This window comes from Montipora capricornis, chromosome 12 (assembly GCF_036669925.1).
Source record: "Montipora capricornis isolate CH-2021 chromosome 12, ASM3666992v2, whole genome shotgun sequence".
Taxonomy (NCBI): Eukaryota; Metazoa; Cnidaria; class Anthozoa; order Scleractinia; family Acroporidae; genus Montipora; species Montipora capricornis.
The window spans coordinates 28274224-28296723 of NC_090894.1; the positions used below are offsets into that span (position 1 = coordinate 28274224).

Below are 22500 nucleotides of genomic sequence, written 5' to 3' on the forward strand. Positions count from 1 at the left end.
GTCATAACCGGCCCATCAGACACAACTTACGCCAACGGATGCTTCGAGTTTGACGTTTACTTCCCCCAGAATTATCCAGAGTCACCCATGTATGTCAACTTTGAAACAACTGGGCATCACAGCATTCGCTTTAATCCCAATCTCTACAATGATGGAAAGGTAAGTGAACAATTATTGCAATCCGTCACCCGGACGGTACTTTGGTGTTTGACCAGAGAGATTTGGCATCGAAAGGTCAAAGGGCAGGCTACTGCATGTTTTAACTTGTCTGTCTTTGGACGCAGTTTGATGCTACAGCGAGTTTGAATAAATTAGTTTTGTAAGCGAGTTAACAAATCGAACGTGGTTCAGCTTTGTCTGTACTCTCATCGGCGATATTCGTCAGTGGTCAAAATGTTGTGCCCGTCTTGAGTGCAGAACAAACATTGACCACTGTGATGACGAATATCGTTGTCGATATTAAAGAGTATAGGCCAAGATCATGACACAAAGAAAGAGCAAGCGTTGTCTATAACTTTCTTGGAATACGATTGGTTTATTTTTCAAAATAAGCGTTCCTGATTAGCTATTACCTTGCATGGCACATTGACGCGAGCATGACGCGAGCAGCGTCGTCTAGACTCTTAATGGCAACGGCAAATTAGCCAATCAGATTGCGATATTACAAGCAATAGGCCATTTCCGAGTTCATGTCTGCCTCTTCTTCAAAGCGAGTCTAAGTGCGAAGTTTTTGTGATGGTAATTAGTTCTACTTTACGTATGCATGAAAACTAAATTTCTTAAGAAAAAAGTCGCACTTAGACACGCTTTGAAGAGGAGGCAGGCATGAACTCGGAAATGGCCTATTGTGGTAAAAATTCAAATTTGTTCAAACGTACCAGATCAGTATTAAACTGTCTGATTGTCAACCCTATCTCAATGTGTACTGTGACTTTCTTTGTCTCTTCTTTTCCGAACGTGCTCGATATCTGGAACTAATTAGCAAGAAATGAACTAACTTCAGACAAGATTCAGTAATTTTTTTGTTTAACTCGCCGCTATAAGAGCAATGTTAAATCAAGTTGTTTTCGTTTGTTTTTTATTATCGTAGGCAGTAAGGCCCGGTGGTTAGAGCGCTTGTGTTGAGATCCCGAGTTAAGACCCTTTCTGACCACTCGTTGAATTTTATCTTGGTAGCCCCTGGTTTGTCTCCGGCCAGTTTGGATTCTTAACAGTTGTTGTTGTTGTTGTTGAATGTTCTGTTCTGTCGCGTGATTGCGTTTCATTGGCCCTGAAAAGCCCCTATGGGGAGTGGCAGGAGCGCATGACTAGGAGCCTCCCAATGCATTATATCCTTGAGTCAACCTTTGCGCGTATCTTTCTATTTTTAGAACTAATCCTTCAGCAGGAGACTCACATTTACAACAATTTACGTCAATTTGCACAATTTGCATACATTGTTTTTGCTATTTTTGCCTTTGTTCCACAATAACTTTATTCTGATTGGCCATTCTAAACAGTGTGTGCAGAGCCGAAGAACTCGTGGCTTTCTAAAAATAGAAAGATACGAGCAAAGGTTGACTCATAGGGTTCGTATAGGAGAGGCAAGCTCCTACTCATACGCTCCTGGGAGTGGTCATTTAAGCATGTATTGTATTGTATTGTATTGTATTGTATTGTATTGTATGCGCATGTGTGCACCGGATTTGATTCACATTTTTACCGAAGTTTGAGATAAATACCTTGAATGATCAATGAAATTGAGATTTGTATTTCTTTTTGCTGGTTAAATTAAGGTTGCGATTGATAATCTCTGAAGTTCTTTTTTTTTTTTCTGTTCAACAGGTGTGAACTTTCACTCGATCTGGTTTCACTCGATCTACGGCTAGCAAGTTAGGTACGTTTTAGTGACATTATCTATTTCAATGCGCAGGTCCTGGTATCAATTCAATCACTGATTCTGGTCCATGAACCTTACTTTAACGAACCTGGGTACGAGCGATCCCGAGGTACACCCGCTGGCCAGCAGAACTCGCGGGAGTACGACGCCAACATATGTCAAGCTACAGTACGTTGGGCAATGCTGGAGCAGTTAAAGAAGCCGTCGCCTTGTTTTAAGCAGGTCAGAGGAAACAGTGAAGTGATCGTCGCGCGGCGGGAATCTTGCAGCGTTTTCCCAAGCATTAAAATGACGCTTATACCTTCGGAGAGAAATGTCAAGCAGATCGTCTTTTCAAATTCAACCCATTGACTCATCACGCGCCTTAGGACGCCCCCATTTGACGAGTAAAAGCGTGTAGCTTTAGACAGTTAGGACTTTACGATCTACGACGGCGACGTCGACGAAAACGTCACCTCAAAACATAACTTTGCACTATCGTAAGTTTCTCGCGGTTAGGCCATCTCGTTCGCGTCGTACAATGTGGGCGAAGTATCCTAAGGTAAATTGGTACAAGCAGTTTCAGAGTAAAAACAGAGAATTATAGATTGACATTTGTGCGCTCGCGTTGTCGTCAAAACCTCAAATTTAGTGATTTCACGTCGTTGTTGTGCAGAGTACCGCACGACTTTGTGCTAAAATGCGTGCGCACGTGTAGCACGATTACTTTTCCTCTTTTAACCAATGATATCGTTGTTTCGTGGTGTTCTCATTGACAACCGCGCCATAGATCGTAAAGACCCCACTCTCACTCCCAGGAGTCAATGGGTTAAATGGAACCTCCACAAAGGAATCTATTAAAATGTGAAACGCGCGTACATAGCATACAAAGCTATCGTTGGTTACTCCTATAATATGCAGCATGATAAGTGTAGCAGTACCTTCCCCCCCCCCCCCCCTCCCGAAAGAAAAACGGGAGGAGGACTGTGGGGACGGGAATGGATCCCGCCGGCTGGAGGCTAGTTTTAAAATGCCGTTAATGTAGGTCATGCGCTTTACAAACAGTGAGCGAAGATATTTCGAATGAAAAAACAAAAGCTGAAAACCGCTAACTGGCGAAAGACAACAGGTTGGCTATGAACAATGCGCAGTGTACAAGTGAAGTCGAAGTTACTTCTCAGTGAAAGTCTGAGTAGAGAAGTAAGCAATCCAGCAGACAAAGCGTTATCCGTACTCAAATATAGCGTCGGAGCCACTGTCGTAAAAGGTTTTGAAATATTTGTGTTGTCTTTCTGCTTTTCGATTATACTTTCAGGTTATCCAAGCTCACTTTTACTTCAAAAAGGACGAAATCCTGGCGCAGTGTGAACAATGGATCAGAGACTCGGAGAGTCTGTTGTCAGGCAGAACAGTGGGACGAGCAATATCACACCATGTCCAATCACTGAAGCAGAACACGGCTTTACTGAAACAAGAACTGGCCAAACTGGAACCTCCTCCTGAACACATCCCGGAAGATGAGGATACCGACGGCGATAGTGATTGACAACGTCTGTCATTTGAAGTAGTCATGACAACAGTTGAGTGACAAGGAAACAGTCATGGCAACGGATGCTTGAATAGGTTTTGTTTTGGAGGCAATCACATTGCGTCCATTTGAAGTGCAATGAACTTCCCATCTGGTCGATGTAAACACCTTATAGAAGTAAAACGTGCCTATTTTTTAACAAATTATGGGGAAAAGGAAGTTGAGGATTACTTGTCAATAACCCGAAAGCTCGATTTCAGCTTTTGTGGAGAAAATCGGAACTGATGGTGTGGTCTCCAAGCAAGGCTGGAGTTGCCGACCTATCAAACAAACAGCGACTAGTTTTTTGGTCGATTTAAGAAACTTGGTTTAAAAATTTTGCAGTTTATTTGAAGGACTGATATCTCCGAAAGTTGCGGATTTGGAAATGCGTTTGGAAGTCGTTTTCAGTATGATTGCAATGATAATTACATATAATTTTTTTTTTTTTTGGGGGGGGGGGGGGGGTCGCCCGGTACAAACAAATTGATGTGTTCTATTCGATTGGTTTCTCTGAGGGCGATTACCTTATATTTTCGTTCCCAATGTTGAAATTCCAGGTGCAAGTCGCTGCTTACGATGGCATTGAGCTTGTTGTGCAAGCAATCTAAACAACTTGAAATGTTCAAGATAATTTAATTTGACCAAAGTGAAAGTATCGACGGTTGTGACCGATTGCATCCAAATGAATTTTTGCGTGCTTTCAGTGTCTTCCATATGGTTGCTTTCATTAAAAGCTTGGTTCTCTTCAGGTACAGGTCATGAACATATAGTGCACCGAAACTTTGTCCGAACTTTGTCCGTTCTTGAAATGAATCTTCACTAAAAGCATGCATATTTTACCGTTTTCGTGTCTTTTTACTGTCGCAGTTGGAAAAAAAACTAGCAACCATTTGGACCAACGACCGAGCTGTGATTGGCATGGATCTGTACTTCATTAAAGTCACAGACTTCTTTGCAATGCAAAATAGGTCTTTGAAAACATGAATGGTACACACAAATTGTGGCGCAAAAACAGAAATGGACCCATGCCCCTCACCAGCTCGGTCATTACTCAAAAGACTGCTGGTGGTGCAAACATAACGTATCTTTTGCTGCTCATAACAAACGAAATAGTCACCCGAATATGGTATATGATCGGTTTACCTTAGACGGGAAGCAATTTAGAGATTAGGTACAATCTACTAACAGACGATTAGTTTTATTTTATCAACTGTCGAGGCAGGATTCCTTTTACTGCCTAGGGACAAAGATGTGTATTTCTGCTGTTAATATTTCTTTTTTTAATGACCGTTTTTCATTGTTTAATTGATTTAAAAAGAACACCTACAGACATGTAAAGATTAAAAAGTAAAAAGTAAGGTTTCATCCTTGAAACGTTGAACTAGGAAGATATTTAGTTATGCCCAACGTACAAAAAGTGCCATTGACAAAATTTAATGCTGGGCTGGAGCTACTGTTTCGTAGCGGTTATGTTAGAGCCTTGTGTTACACGGCTTTCTTCGGTTTGCCTCTGAGTTATCGAGGCTATTGCCTTTGTTTTTTTTCCTTCCGAGATCTTTGGAAGTGAATTCGCGTAACAAGCGAGAACTGCGCGATGTGTTTATGTGTGCGCTTCAGCTCGTACGCAAAGTCTAGAAATTCATGAAATTTATAGCGATATGATCTACCGCGCTTCACTATTGAAATAAAAGAAGCAACTCGTGGAAAGAATTTTCCTAGGGATGTTTTCATTGTTCTTAATACCATCTTTTAGTTTGAAAAATAGTAGTGTAGTTTCTCCCCGTAGTTAATGCAACAAACCAATCACATTAAATGGTAGATCGACAAAAAAAAAACTTCATTTCTTTGTCTCTGATTGGTTGAAACTTTTTCACCAGCTTGTGATTATTGACGAAGTACACAACACCACCATGCGCAGCAATCTGCCACTGAAAATTGTTCCTTTTTGTCTTACAAGTAAAGGAGTATTCTTTGAGGATTGTGAACTGTCTATTACTACACTGAATAAAATAAAGACTGCACGACTGAAAATAATTGCATTGTGTTCAATGAAGAGAACGCAGCCATTTCTCATAGCACGTGTAGGCATCAAAAAGGGAAAACGAATTCTCTTTCATCGCCTATCCATCTAACCGAAGATACGTTTAACACAGAGAAAGGTCGTCTTGATGTGGCAGAAATTCAGCTGGAGATTGGCCGCCTCTGTGTTCAGTTTTAATGGAAAGCGGTAAGGCTAATTATGGTTAACAAGGAATGACAAACGTGACGGTGTGATGTACGAAAAATACTTAAATTTTTATTATTTCATTTCTTACAGGACGTCGGCTCATTTATTCTAACTTCCGTATATAAATCAGAAAAAGTAGCTCGAGACCTTTTTGTTTGTCCGTTAGTAGAAGACAAGGTTTGTTTAGACGAATTTGTTTTGCAACATTAGGACAAGTTGCAGTCTTTGTAAGAATTCGTAATCCGGCAGTGATGCGGAGATTTTTAGCCAGTTAAGTTCCTGGTCTTGCTCTAAGCGTATAAAAATTCAAACTGAGGAGGCAGGCTGTGCCACATCTCATATCGAGTATTTCATGAGGTTAGTTGAAGTTACGTCAGTGATCTGTTTTTTTTTGCATTTCGTGCCAAACATCCAGGTTTCAGTTCAAGGTGTCTCTACGTACAGCAACGACGTTTTTATTCGCATGGTTTAAAAGCAAGTGATTGAAGATAACTGTCGTTATGAAGTACGGGTATGATAGCATGTAGGTTGGCACTTATCCTTACGACATGTGCTGAATCTCCTCTGCGTCGGTCACGGGTATCATCTCTTGTTCACTGTCCAAAGGTCTGTTTGCTTTGGTGCAAAATCAGAGAAATGGAAGAAGACTGCATACAAGCAGTGCGGCGCCGGCAAAATAGAATGCTGGTTCATATGACTCGAATTTGTCAGCAAGGAAACCTATGCAAAATACAAAGGCACAGTCTGATAAACTAAATAACGGAACCTGAAATACACAGAAAATTACATGTACCATAGACTTGAGGCCCTCCCAGGGGACTTTTGGAACAAGGGGACATGGCTAATTTGAACTGGGAAACAAAGACAAAATATCTTAGATAACAAGGGAACATAAACCATTCTAGGGGATTCTAGGGATCAAAAAGCTGAGAACAAGTTTGGAAGTAATTCCGGGAACAAGGAAACACAAGCAGATTTTTAAAGGGAACAAGGACCCCCTTTCGGCTTTCCGCTTCCTGGGAGGGCCTCTGAATTGACGTTTCATTTGAGAACATGAAGTCTGACTTACTAAGAGAAAACCTGGGCTGGTAAGCACATCACTACTCAGCAATAAAATAATTTGAACCATATGTATTTTCGAGAAAGGAATAGGTGGGTTTCTGGAATAAAATGCAAAGGGAGTTGTAGTAGATTACAAGCTCATGATTTGCAGTTCTTAATGTCATGCCACATAGAATAGAACCAACCAGAAGAGTGCAGGAAAGCGTTGTATATTTGTCAGTCTTTTGCTGAACATGAAGTTGGAACATGAAGTTGGAAAGATCGTTGGATGGATGTAAAGTGCAAGTTGCACGTTGCAGGTCATTGTTTTACCATAACTGAAACAACTCAAACCTTTACAAAAATGCTAATGTTAGGCTTAAGGGGCTTTTAGGATTAATGTTAGCATTGGTAAAGCTTTGGGTTGTTTCAGCTATGGTGAAACAATGACCCGCAACTCTAACCTGCAACCTGCAGTTTACTCCCTCCGCATTGTTATTAGATATGCAACTTAAAGCAGTTGAACGGAAGCATGAAAAAATCCAGCCCAGCAGGCTTCCTTGCACCTGCTTCACAACCACTGCATCAACTCTTTAGCCCTTTGCCTTGTGAGTATGAGACTTTTATATTTTACTCTGTCTAAATTTGGCAAACGATTGTAATCCTCAATGAGTGGGGGGGGGGGGGGGTGGTTCAACCCATTGACTCCTGAATTGAGTCAGCCAGTTTGGTCGTGAAAAAATGTTCCTGTCAGGTATGGATATTTGATAGAATTTGAACTATTTTCCAGTTCTAAAAAAAATCAAAAAAATTCAAATGCCGTCTAGACCTTGATAGCTGCATTAATCAGTCAATAACTCCAAGACTGCTCTTAACATGTATGGACATTTTACTAGGAAAACTCTTACACCTGCTCATCAACCCAGCAAGAGACCATATGGTTCTCATCAAATTGGGCAGTGCGTTACAAGCACCATGATAAAGACTCTTAATTTAATCAATGCAATCTGCATACCTGGATGGACATATTTTTTATACAGAAACACGCCAGCATTGTTGCGAATTTGTAATTATTTATATCATGCTATGCTCTTATCAGATCGACCACGTTAAATGCTCAATTGTAATCACTTCGCACACATGCTACTGTATCTTATCGGCTTCCTTGGTACAAGTTATTCTCTAAAGACTGTTTAGTCCTATTGTATCACTATGACATAATGAATTATATAAAACTATAAAGTTAAAAAGTGACTTAGAAATTTAGACCACTGGATTTGTTTCCCCTGTAGGTGTTGTTTGATTTTTGCATTAACGTTTAAGTTGGTGTTTTAGTTCAGTGGTTAACTTGTATTAGTATAAATACACAGCTGATTATACAAAATAGCGCGCTCTCATTGGCTCGCTATCTCGGATTATCAGCCGATGATCACCTCGACGGACAAACTGGCTGCCAGTAGTCGTTTTGCCACTGTAAGTAAAGATGATTTCGCGTTGAAATGTCTTTTTTTTCCTCTTTTTTGAAATAATCACCTGTGTATTTATACTAAAACAATTATTCGCCGAAGGCGAAGTGGTTATCGGTGAATATTCACCGATAATCACTTCGCCTTCTAAATGTTCGACCTCGGATATCGTGTTTTCACACAATCTCGGTTATCAGCTCATAAACCATATGACCTAATATGGAAACAAATTGCCTCAAGTGTTGCCATGCTGAAAAAGTTGCGCGGGAAGCGATGGGGACATAACATCTGACATGTTCAGAATTTGATGAAAATTTAATAAATATATTATATGATTCCATTCGCACTTGTTGGACATGAGACTGGTTATAGCCAGCTCGGCGCTACGCACCATAGAGCCAACGCACCTCATATCCAACGTGCACTCATGGAATAATTATTGTTAAGTATTAATGAAAACCAAAAACCTCTTTGGACCAAATAAAACAATGAAGGACAAAAATGTTAATGAATTAGAAAGGAAGATGATACTCGGACGCACATAATGAATGCAATTTTTGTGACTAAATATGCAGCAAATTAAAGCTTACCAGCAAAAGGAGGGGATGACAGCTGAGCAAATGAAGTTAAACAAGTTGCCAATCCAAAGGCTGTTGCTCTCCTCTTGTTATCCACACAAGTTAAGAAAATCAGATTTGATGTTGTCAGGACAATACCCTGCCCTAAGCCAGAAAACACGCTGAATACAACAAACCAAGAATAACTGGTGGCTCTGGCAAAAAGACTGACAGAAACTGCAGTGGCGAAAGCGCCAACTTGATATGCAAAGTGAGGGTTGATGAATTTTAGGTTGCAGATAAATCCCGTGATGACTCTGGTAATGCACGACGTGAGACCAAGATACATTAATAACAAAGAGGATCTCGCAAATGAGAAGCCCTGTTCTTCTGCATACTTCACCTAAAACACAAACAAAAAAATAAAAAAAACTAGATTGACGAGAAAGACACTTATAAAGGATTCATGGACAATGATTATTTCAATTCTATCTATACAGCAGGAGAGACACAATAACTTTTAAAAAATAGAACAATTTGTCAATGTTGCAGATATGTTTCGGCAGAAAATTCTGTGTTACAGCAGAACTGTGAACGTGGCGGTAATCCGCACCCTATTGTGGGTCCCGGATGTGTAAGCGCGTATGTTACTTTCGCGCGCTTTTTCGAGTAGTTTTTTATACCTTCTTTTAAAACGGATTCAAGCAGAGGAATTCCTCTGAGATTCAAGTAAACTTCAGCTTTAGACCTTACGGTTTCATTCCGGTATATTTATTTACGGTACTTTCTCACGGCTTTTAGGAACAACAGAGTGCATCTTAATGTTAAAGGACACATATGTAAGTTCATGTTGTTGTGAATCATTCAATCCTGCTTTAGCTACGTTTGTGCCAGCGTGTACGTAGGATTTCGCTTGTAGTCGTAATTCTAGGGTTTTGTTTCTTTTTAGTTTTCGTTACCTCACCTCGCTTCGCCTCCAAGACTCATTCAGGACTTTAGACGATTCCTGTAGTCTTAGGAGCTTTGTTATCGTTTAACTGGTGTGCATAGACGAACTAAAGATCCAACGCGTATGATTTACGGCTGTTCAATGTGCTCGTAACAGGAGCATCTTCGATAGTTCTGCGATCCCATTTCGTGACGAAAAATCCTCAATGAGTTATTTTATTGCGCCTTTATTGATTGGTTTTTGGTGTCAGAAGGTTTTGGTTGAACTTGTTTTGTTTTCTGGTATTTGATACATCAGCGAGAGCACTCATGGAGAATGCCGGGATACTTACCATTTACACGGAAAACCAGGAAATTCCGGTTGGAACATCAAATGGTACACACCATTCCATTTGGAACTTTTTATAAATTATGATGCATTGGCATAATCATTGTCGCAAGGCGATTCTCCTCCGGATGGGGGGCAGGGTTCTCCCTCGCGGGAAGGAAATAGAGTTGAAATCAAGGCAGACGTTCAGCACTCAGATGAACCACCGACAACGGGACAAACACGAGATGCTTTCGTTCCACGGCAACGGAAATTAAAGGAAAAGGGTCTCGAAGAGAGGCTCAATCGGCTCAAACAACAGCTTACAAATGTTCTACGAGCCACATCGAAAAAGAGAACAGAGGTTTCTAAACTTATAGTTAATATTGATGACTTGCACCTAGTCAAGAATGAGCTGGCTAATTTGGATGATCTCAATCAACAGTATAAGGAAGCCCATGCCCATAAAGGTATCATGACGAGAAGATGGAAGACATAATGGCATACTTATACCCAGTGCATGCTTGGGTATCCCAAGTCAAGAGTCAGCTAGCTGATCAGTTTGAAGGGGTCAGCTGTAAAGGATATGGGCCATCATCAAAGGAAAGTTCCAGGTTGCATGTATGCTAGGGACAAAGAAAGAGTACGTTTAGCTAAGCTGAAACCAGAGAGATCAATGCTCAAACAGTAAAAGGCCCTCCAAGCTGCAGAAGAAGATCTAGAAATTGCTCACACAAGAGATGCCATATCGATGCCTTCCAACCACCATAAAGCCATAACTCTGTATAGAGAGAAAATGACCAGGCATCAGACAACATCAGCTGCAATGTCCAAAGCGCCTCCTGTCATGCCACCAGACCTACACAATCAACCATTCTACCTACCATATTACCAGTACAAGTGACGACACTTGCGTAAAAAGGGTTTGTAGAGGAACTGTGAAAAATACGTAACACTCCGCAATGCAGCGAGCTTAAACTCTTAGGTATGATATTCCACAATGGAAACCGCTAAAACGTTGTCCCGGGTAGGCGAGTTGTCCCTAGCAGAGCGTTTACAAGGCAGCTGGGTTACCCTAGCGCTAGGGTAACCCCAGCTGCCTTGTAAACGCGTCGATGAAAAAAAGAAGAATTGTGTGAACGCTAGGGTAACCCTCTTGCTAGGGTTACCCGACCTTCTTGTAAACAGGGCCTTAGAAAGGCCATGAGAACAACATTTTACCATTTTATGCCCTAAGAAAACCAGGCTTTTATCATCCTATAGTGGCAACAGAGCGTATGGCGCGTCGTTTGTTTCAAAATTAATTATATCTAACGCTTGGCCCACTAATCAGTTAGTCACATACTCTCTTCCCCTAAGTGACCTATATAGTTGGGTATCTTTTTGTGACGTTTGTAGTGCTGACCGTCGATCAAATTGTTGGGCGGATGATGGCCCGCTTTGACCACAGAGACAGGATAGCCACGTGGCTATTCTGTCTCTGTGGTCAAAGCGGACAAAAAGATAAGAATGACAGAATTCCATTCACCTTCAGTTTCCATCCTCATAATCACGCAGTCAAAAGTATCATTCTTAATAATTTTAAATTACTCCAAAATGATCCCGAGACTGGTAGAATCTTTTCGCAACCTCCACTTATTTCATTCTACGCGACAAAAACGTAGGCAACGTTTTAGTTAGAAGCGCGCTCAAAACTAACGAGCAACCCGGCACTTTCAAATGTGCGCGCTCACGATGCAAAACTTGTTTTTTCATTGTTAACACTAGCAAGATATCGGGACCTAAGCGATTTGTTAAGATCACCGATCGTTTCACATGTACCTCCGCAAATGGCATTTATTGCATAAACCTGTACGTTATGCAATAAATTATACATTGGCGAGACAGGTAAACGACTAGGCGACCGAATCCGCGAACACCTTCGCGATGTTGAGAAGAATGACAAGGATGCATCTAAGCCGGTCGCGCGTCATTTTAATCCCTAACCACTCCAAAAGCACATGGCTATCTGCGGTCTTTCCCTACATCTTGGTACGACGGAAAGCCGCACGAATCTGGAACAAAAATTCATCTTCCAAATCGGCACCCTTAATCCTCACGGTATTAACGAACGCTTTTCATTTAACTAATATATTGCTATTTTTCACGTTGCCATTTTACCACCATTAGCGTAGCTCCTACTCTACTATAAAAACTATAAAAACTACACGTAACCCACAATTCCTCGATTCGCTCTGACGAAGGACTAACGCTCGAAATGTCAGCTTTTAGAATCTCTGTACGGTGGCCAATTTACATTATCAACTCCGCTGATAAAAGCAAATTTTTGTAGACTACTTTCCCACCGACGCAGCACCACAGTTTCCTTAGAAACTACCCCCTTCATTGATTTATCGATCAGTTACACCGATTTATTGATCAGTTGTGTCCCTAATATTCGATCCGTTGTACTGGTTTGTCGATCAGTTGTACTGCCAATTGTTTATCGATCAGTTGTCTATGGTGGCCCACAAGTGTCACGGCACATACACCAAGTCACGTCACAACCGCGCCAACTCACGGCACAAACACGCAACAGCTCTGTGCCTTCGGGGTCGATTTCTCTAAGAAGCTGTTGCACAACGATCCGCGGTACTCTCATTCCTCTGAGTTGTAGTGTGTCCCATACCGCCTATATCCCTGCAGACATCCACGGCCGTTGATAATCTGTTGGATGGATACCTTCACTTCATCAATGTTGTAATCTGGCCGTTGTCTTTTTAGTCCGTAACGTTTTATTCGCCTTTTCAAGGTGCTTAGGCTGATTTCAATTTTATGGTTCATCAGTTAAAACAAACGAATTTCTTCGTACTCAAAACCTCTGAAGAAATAATAACGAATAAGACCTTCTTCGTCGTCTTCTTCGAAGATCTCATCTCCTAAATCGTCTCCCATCGATTCCGTCATTTTGAACTGAATGTCTCTGCCGTGGCATTTCACTTCCGCCGTGTTAAAACTCTCGCGGTTGTGCCGTGACACTTGTGGGCCACCGTAGTTGTCTGCTTCATATTTGATCAGTTGTATGCTTATATTCGATCAGTTATCAGTTGCGTCTTTGACATTCGATCAGTTGTACTGATTTATCGCCGTTATCCGAGAAGATTAGAGAGTGTAACCATTTTCAAAACCATTTGCACATGTCATGACAAAGGCAACACGTTCTCCTTGAATATTAAATACCCTGAGTGTTGGTCCGGTGTTATCCATTGTTCTGATCAAGTGCTTGTAAGAATTAGAATCAATCTGCTGTCCGAGTGTCCTTTACTTGACCTGTTTAATTACTGATTTGATACCCAAACTTAGAACTGTTTGATCCAAATGATCAATCGATTGGTTGAAAAAAAAAAACATGGGTTAATTATCAACTGGTCTGGTCGCCGTTAACCATGCGGAAATGTCTCTTCAGTGTTTGCAATTGTCCCGTTTACTAGTGAACTTGCGAACACTTTCGGATTCATACTAATTGGCTGGCGACGTGCTTCTTTATATTGCAAATAAGTGCTTCGTTGTATCATCTATTATTATGAATTTACCAAGGGAGTGGACGTTGTTTCTTGGTCTGGTTGACGATCTACTGAATGAATGTGAATGTCGCATGTCAAGTCAAGATTACAGCGCTTGTGAGAGTCTCCTGACACGTCTTCATAGTACACGCAATGGATGTAAACGTGTAGCCTGCACGCTCGATGTTACTGCTGAGAATCCAAGGGAATTGGAAACAATTTCAAAGAGCAAATTTCTTTCGGACACCTTACAGGGAGTGATTGATTGTTTCGAGAAGAAGTTGTACGAGATCGATATGTCTTCCTATGTGTCCTCTTGGCTTCCCGAATCTCTCGTTCTTAGAACTAGTTGGAAGACTGCGATTGGTAGTGAATCTTGTACAAGTGGGATTTCATGGACAAGAATTGCTTTCATCCTTTGTATTTCAAGGTCTACGCTATGGAGACGTCTTAAAAACGCGGGGTGCGATTTTAGCACAGATAACCGCTTTACACAAATTGATGAAAACTGTTTGAAAGAAGAAATTTTATTAATCAAGGAGAATTTTCCTACGTGCGGCGAGAGAATGGTAATTGTTTGTCTCAGAAGCAAGGGAATTTTTGTCACTCGACATCGCGTGCGAGAGATACTTCGCGAGCAAGATCCTGTTTCTCTACTTCTCCGCTGGACATCAACTACCCTGCGTAGGAAATACAGTGTTCCTGGTCCAAACGCTTTGTGGCACATCGACGGTCTTCACAAGGTATTACGGTGGGGATTTGTTGCTCACGGATGTATTGACGGGTATTCACGGATGATTCCTTACCTGACGTGTGCAACCAATAACAAAGCATTGACTGTTTAGGCTATTTCATTGAGGCAACAAGAAAGTATGGTCTCCCTTCCCGTGTGCGTTCACATAGAGGTGTAGAAAATGTAGAAGTCGCTAAGTACATGAACGCCACCAGAGGTTCTACCAGAAGATCACATCTTGTTGGATCTTCTGTTCACAACCAAAGAATTGAAAGGCTTCATTGGGACACCACTAGATGCTGTCTGTCAAGCATCATTTCCATTTTTCACGAACTGGAAGATGAAGAGTGCCTTGATGAATCCAATGAGACTGAACTGTTCTGTCTTCACTATGTTTTCTTGCCACGAATAAACGGGGCATCAGAGGAGTTTAGATTGGGGTGGAATTCCATTCTCTAAGAACGGAATCGAATTTGTCCCCCTATCCACTGTGGATGAGTGGTGTTACTGAGGATCGTTTCTCTACTTATATGGGAGTTCGAGACATTCTCGATTCCGAAGTCACTGAATTATACGGTGTTGAGGTATGTGGTCACGAATGCTCCCTTGATGAAGATATTGTTGAAGTAACAGTCCCTGAGATAAACATTCCATTGACATCTGAGGAGATGAAAAGTTGCGAGGAAACGGCAATCCTCTAGCGACAAGTTCCGATTATGGAAAGGATTTATTTGTAAGAACTGTACGGTTTGTAGCTGAACGTCTTGGGGATAAGTAGCTACGTTCAGTTTTGTTACGGTACTGCCTGGAAATTAATGGAGAAGCATCACAGATGGGTGCCGCAATTTTGGTTTGAAACACTTTTTTTAACACTTAATAAACAATTGGAATTATTTTTTTCATTATAACACTAAATTACACATAAGTTCAATACAATGCTTCTTAAAGGAAGAGAGTTAATCAAAACGAATACAAACAAACGATATTTCAGCACTGAATCGCATTTCATTTTCACTTTACCGAGAACAATAAACTGCCATATAATAATTCTCAGAACTTGGAGAAGAAATAACCAATAAATGTTATAGTAAATCAATGGTTGCTGCATAATAGAATAATCCTGAATGTTTGTAAATAGAAAAATTCCCCCAAGCCAAAGAATGAGTACTTACGTTTCAATCAAAAACCACAACCGCTGATGATAAAATAATTTTTGCAAAATTGATTGAAAATGAAGCAAAATAAATAACCTGAAAAATTACTAGACGGTTGTCTATGCTGCCCGTTTGCACTTACAGCGCAATATCAGAAATCCACACTAATCATATGAACGGGATGTTACATCTATTTTTAATACTGGAATAAACTCCAGCAAATATATTTTTCAAGCATTGGAATCACTTTGTGGAAGCGGAGAAAGGCGAGTGCAAGCTGCCTCTATGTCGCTTTCCTTCAATTCCATAAGCTGAGATAGAGGCGCATCGAGAGGCAACCTGTTACTTGCCTCTTCGATTGACTCGTGCAGCAAAATTCGAAAGAAGCGGGCATTCATCTTACCTCTTTATGTTTCTAAAGTTTGACGAGTTAGAAGTTCTCCCACATTGGCATCCACTCTGAATCCTTTTTTCTCCGCTTTCAAGTGGAAGATTTCCTCTAGCTCCTCGGTGGAATAATCGGCAAATAGAAAATTTCGATCTATCCTGGACCTTAATCCAGGGTTCACGTCGAGGAACTTCTCCATCTTGTCCTTGTACCCTGCGAAAATCATCACTGGGTCCCCATCCTCCATCACCGACATCAATTCTTCTATAGCCTCACGGCCAAAATCCTTTCCGCCTGCAGCTGGTATGAGCCAATACGCCTCATCGATGAACGGCACGCCCCCACGAGATTCCAGAATTTTTTCTGTAGTTTTCTTGGTGGAGGATCCAAGATACTGACCTATAAGATCTGATCTTTGAGCCTCCACAATTTTATTCTTTTTAATTTTTATTTATACTGAAGAGCAGGTCTAATTGGATAGAAAAAATTGGAGGTTAGGATCACATGATTGGTTACGTGGAACAAAACTTGTGTTGTAATATTACTTCCAAAAGAGCCGCCAATTCTTTCCTCGGGCCTATTATTGCGGACTAGAATGCATAAAGGTAAGAAATAATTTAGTTTTAATGCGTGTTGTCGGTCAAGTCCGGTCTTTAGGTTGAATACGTTTTTCCCTAAGTTAAATTGATGATCCTCGTTTTAGCTAGCTTGAATGTTCGCTCCAAAGCAGCTATCAACCCCTAAAAAAAGGACTGAAAACACTTATATCTTCCCTCAAGCTCTACCTTACCCATCTGAACAGATCTTCTTAATGTTTCGTATAATTTTATCAGAAGTCATACCCTCACTCATCCATTCAGTCTCAACATTACAACATAGCAAGGGAACAAAGAACTGCACTAAACACTTACCGGTACTCAAATTCGGACCCTCCAGATCTATAGTTCTGTGTCGTCACCACTACGGTACACTACAACGAAAAACATACTAAAGCAAACAAAGTTCTGTTCATGGTTTACTTTTCTATAATATGTCGATATTCATGTATAATAACCAAAGCTAATCCTAACTTCTCCCAATTTCTCTACGCTAAATTTAGGCTCGAAAAAAAGTTTCTTCAATTCGTCTGAATGCATATCCAACCTAGGTAAAATGAGGATCATCAATTAATCCTATGTAAAACCGATTCAACCTGAAAACGGATTTTACCGGCAACAGTGTGGCCTTCTCGGCTACCAACACGATAAGTGTCCAAGGGCAAGATTTCATATTTGCAATTAGGTGGTATAGTGTATTAAAGGGGCTAGGTCACGCAATTTTAGGCAATTTCAGCACTAATCGAATGGTCGTAGAATTAACTAAAATATCAAAATAACTGTTCAAAACTATAGAAGAACTCTAACAAAACACCGGGAAGCCAAGAAGGGACATGGATGGACAAAACTGGAGAGGATTGAAATGGATTGATTTCGGTAAATTTGAAAAACGTCGGCCCACCTTTTTTCAAATTTATATCAGTTTACATCAAAATGTCATTTACACAGCTGGAAAATCATTCTCAGTAGTTATGTGGCCTTGATTTTGCAAATGAAAGACTCTTGCTTTGCCAATTTGACGTTTAGAGCTCATAATTAACAAGATTGAACAAAATTACCTAAAATAGCGTGACCTAGCCCCTTTAAGTAACGAAGGTTACCCATACGCAAGACGTATTGTTTTGCCCATAAAACTCAATTTGATTCCACAACTCCGAGATCTTTCTTTCACTTGTTTGTTCCAGTTCCATATTTTTCAACACGAAAGTCGTTTTACCAGCCACACGTCTGGCAAAAGTGGTCTTGCCGGTTCCTGGGTTTCCGGCAAAGACCAAATGTAACGGTGTGTCTTCGGCAATTGCTTGCATGACCAAGTTGCTTTCTCCTGTCGTTTTGCAACTGTGTTCGAGTAAACCTAAGGAACTGCTCCTTAAGGTTTTTAAGGCCTACGAACTGAAACTACTCATTGATTTTTCCATCTTGTGAAGTACTGCTTCCTGTTGAACTAGGTAGAGAAATCAATCCATGAACAGTGTTAAATCCTTTCAAAATAAGTGTGCATGATTGAATATTCCCATCTTCCGAAAATACCCGCAACTTACAAAGCCTAGTAATAAGATTTAGTTGTCAACAGTTAAAAAAAAAATCTGGGTTGACAGTATGAATTATAGGTTTCCTTCAGGTCACTTACGTCTGGATTCATATATAAACAATACCCTCCATTTGGCACAAAAATATGCTAAGAGGTTTGTCAGTATATACTAACAACCATTTACCCTCAGTTAAAAGATAATTTTAACTCTTTTATTCATGCAAAGATTGCAACATTTTCGGGCGCAAATTCCGCACGAATTGCTCGGAAGTGAATAGCAAAGGCCATCTGGAGTTTGAGTAGCCAATCAACGCGCACGTTCAAAGCTACCCACTGTTTTAGTACATACTAACTACTTAATAACTGAGAGTCGCGAGGTCAATACGGCAAGGCCGAGGTTTGATTTTTGCTGTAACGACCGAACGGTCAGTACAACTGATAGAATATTAAGCACACAACTAATTAATAAAACCGTACAAGTGATGGAATATCAGGAACACAACGTATCGAATGTAAGAGACAACCAATCGATAAATCAGTACAACTGATCGAATATTAGGGACTCAACTGATCGATAAATCAGTACAACTGATCGAATATTGGGGACACAACTGATCGATAAATCAGTACAACTGATCGAATATTAAGCACACAACTAATCAATAAAACCGTACAAGTGATGGAATATCAGGAACACAACGGATCGAATGTAAGAGACAACTAATCGATAAATCAGTATAACTGATAAAATATGGAATAAGTGACCCGCAACTGATCAAGTAATGCTAATTACCCAAGTATAAAGGTCACTTAGGTGAAGGGAGCATGTGACTAACGATGAGTGGGCCAATTGGTAGATATAACGGCGCGCCATAAGAGCGCTTCAAATCGTCCTATATGAATAGACTTATTTTTAGATATGATATTGATTCTTTGATGTAAATAGATGTGTGTAAGTGTTCTTGAGCCCTACACGTTTTTTTCTCTGATCTTTTTTTATTTGATTGACTTGTAACTTGAGATATGTATTTTTTATCTTTTGAATTTATTTAAGACATTAAAGATAAAGAAAGAAGATATTAAAGTCAAAGAGCGGCTCTAAGACTATCACCTTTTATGACAACGGAAGCGAAGGCTGTTTCTTGACAGAAAATCTCAAAGAGCAGACTGGCGCGGACGGTGTGAAAACGCAATTACAGCTTGGCACCATGCATGGACAAGGCCTAGTACCTACTACGGTAGTCAGTGATTTGGTGGTCGCAGATATTGAGGATAAGAACCCAATAGAGATATCCCTTTCCTACACAAGAATTGAGATACCAGTGTCTGGAGAGCAGATTCCTACAACCAATATGGTGGGTAAGTGGGAACATCTCCGCAGCGTTGCGCAAAAGAATGCCTCAGTTCATACCAAACACAGAAATAGGTTTGCTGATTGGTAGCAACTGCTCTGCGGCTCTGGAGCCCTAAGAAGTAGTTCCGAGCGGTTGCCTGACCTCTGAAAGTAAGTCCCGTTAACGTTATCTGCCACAGAATCTCAGTTAGAGAGAAAGATTCAGTTAAGGAATTGTTATCACCCCAAGTTATCAAACAAATGTTCGAGTTACATTTCACGGACCCAGACAGTCCTAATGAATACGGATACTTTCAGGACGACAAGAAGTTTATTGACAAGATGAAGTTAAGAATCAGACGTCACGATGGTCATTATGTTTAAAGGGCCGGGAATGTTACAGCAGAACTGAGAACATAGAACATAGCGGTAATTCGGACCCTATTGCGCGCTTTTTCCAGCAGTTTTTCATACCTTGTTTTTTACGGCTTCAAGTAAACTTCAGGTTTAGACATAACGGTTTCATTACGGCTTATTTCTTTGCAGTACTTTCTCACCGCTTTAAGGAACAACAAGATGCTTCTTAGCATTAAAGGACACAGCTGTAAGTTCATGTTGTTGTGAATCATTCAATCCTTAATCTACGTTTGTGCTAGCGTGTACGTAGGATTTCGCTCGTTGTCCCGCCGCGTAATTCTAGGTTTTGTTTCTTTCTAGTCTTCGTTTCCTCACCTCAACTTATCTCACCTTACCTCACCTCGCTTCGCCTCCAAGACTCATTCAGAACTTTAGACGATTCATGTAATCTTAAAAGCTTTGTTATCGTTTGACTGGTGTGCGTAGACGAACTATGACCAAAGATTCAACGCGTATGTTTTACGGCTGTTCAATATGTTCGTAGCAGGAGCATCTTCGATAGTTCTGCGAAAACATTCTGGCTAATCATCAATAAACAACTTCAACATGTCACCTTTAGCCTATTTGTGTAATTTGCACGCTTTAGGGACCTATCATTATTTATGTAGCGGGGGGGGGGAAGCGGGGTGGTGGAAAAAAGAAGAGGCGGGGGGTCAATGCTATTTCAGATTGGCTAGAGGGGGGGGGGGTAAACCTTTTTATAAAGAAGTTTAGTCGGGGATCAGCAGTTTATGTCAGTATTGTTTGGAAAATTTATGGATTGGCCCAACAATGAATCTTTATTCCCAGACCAGTACCAGATGCTAATGTCCTTCCAGAATACCACCACAAGAGTGTTAACTATACTCCCCTAACTGACTGTAATGTAATGACCAGATTGTTGCCTCCCACACCAACAATCCCACCAGCTATGCAGATTATTTTAGAGCTTGCCAAGGTGTGCAAGAGTTCACCACTATTTTCAGTTCTCTTATTATAATGATTATATTACTTTATTAAATTATTTAATGTTATGTGCATGGCCAGATTGTGCCACTTGTTGACACAAAAATTAGATGAGGCTTTGCAACCTTGATCTGGTGCTTTATATGCATGTCAGGATGCAAACTTTAAAATCACCAGTCTAAGCCAAACATAACCTGCCATAATTAAATCAACCCTGTCATAAGCCATAAGTCGTAAGTCAAACATAACCTGAAAGGACCTTCTGGTAGAACAAATCCAACTGGAGTAGCAGAAAATTGCATTGCCTAATTAATCATGAGAATTAATTGAATGAATAAATAATGAATCGATTAATTCAAGAAAGACATAGACACTAAAACAAATAATATCATTGGCTTGATGCTTACACTGCATCTCGATATTTTTGGCCTAAAGTAATTTTGCAAACGAGATCTATATTTTGCTAAGAGTGTGTGCTATATATACCTTTTACTAACCAAGTTTCAGGTCCAAACTGTAAGTTACGGACCAAGTTTTTTTATGTCTTTTTTAATGGCCTGCAAGCTTTGCGTTTGGGGTATAAATCAACAGGGAAAAAATGAGGATCCATAACTTACAGTATGTACCAGGAAAACAAGGTTAGTTTATCATGTCTCTGAGGTAATCAGGTGAGTGGAAAAGGAAACTAATAATTATTCAAGTCAAATGGAACATCAAACTGCAACAAAAAAATTTGGAAAAATTTGCATTCAAAAAAGATAATGTTTAAGTGCTACTATTACCAAAAAATATATTATTTTTCTTTGGATTTCAAAACTATGTTAACTAAACACTAAGTGACCCAAGTTTGAAGGCTTGATTTCAAAAAGACACCTTTTTATTTGAACTGGAATTTTCCTATTTAATGGTCCGCCATTACTAACTTTAAAATTGCGAGAGAGCTGGATTGAAGGGAAAATGACGTCAGACTCAATAGTTTAAGAATGCATTGCGTGTGCATGTGGTGAATTAATATGCAGCACAGGAGTTTTGGGCTTTCAAGACTTTAAAGTGTTTTTTTGTATAATATAATAATCTGAATTTACATGCTTAAATTTTAAGCTAGCAGGTAAATGACATCACTTTTCCCTAGATCCAACCCTCTGAGATCCAATTGGTGAGTTTTGAATATGAATAATGGAGAACCATGAAATCTAAAACTTACAGTACACTCCAAGTAAACAGCCTTTGGATAAAAATCAAATCCCAAAATTTTGCCAGTCAAGTGTTAAGCAATCACACTTTCAAAATCTGAAGAAAAAAGGGAGTAATTTTTTTATCATAGCACTTTAAAGCAAACACAGAAAACTTACCAAATGGATTGTAGACACAGGTCGCCCAACAAAAAACATTGAAGAGGCTAAAGCAAACACTGTGAATGTTGGAACTTTCCACATGGAACAATCCAAGCGCTTGACCTTTCTCACTGTGTCAGGAGTCTCCTCTCTCTCTTCTGAGCCTGAATTTTGTGAGTCAATTTCCTCCACACATGGGTCATAAGTTAGTGCACAGAGTCCACTAAGCAAAACTATTCCTGCCAAGATTCTAAAAGTGTTTTGTAAGCCAAAGTGATCCAGAAACACTTGAGTAAGTGGCGCAAAGATGAACAAGCCAAGTCCACCACCAGCTGTCAGAATTCCTGTTGCAAGGGGCTTCCGTTTATGAAAATACCTTGCCATAACTAAGAAACTTGATGTGCGAATACAGCAAGATCCAAACCCTCCCATTAAACCGTAGGTGAAGAAATAAATAATGACATTTTCAGCAAATGATGTCAGAGCCAGTCCCACAGCACTTAGCAACACGCCAAGAACAGTAACAAAACGGCAACTGTATTTTTCAGTAAGC

The 22500-nt window shown here is 40.3% G+C and overlaps 1 protein-coding gene across 1 annotated transcript in view; it reads right to left on the minus strand.

The window, feature by feature from the left end:
- Positions 1 to 5699: 5699 nt before the first annotated feature.
- Positions 5700 to 22500, minus strand: part of LOC138026352 (monocarboxylate transporter 3-like) — an 18814-nt gene continuing 2013 nt past the window's right edge. The window contains exons 2-4 of the mRNA XM_068873669.1: positions 21966 to 22500; positions 8753 to 9122; positions 5700 to 6375 (exon numbers count right to left, since the gene is read on the minus strand). The exon at positions 21966 to 22500 is cut by the window's right edge and continues 58 nt beyond it. Of these exons, the coding sequence (XP_068729770.1) occupies positions 6284 to 6375; positions 8753 to 9122; positions 21966 to 22500 (997 nt within the window). The 3' untranslated portion in view covers positions 5700 to 6283. The remainder of the gene's footprint in view (positions 6376 to 8752; positions 9123 to 21965) is intronic.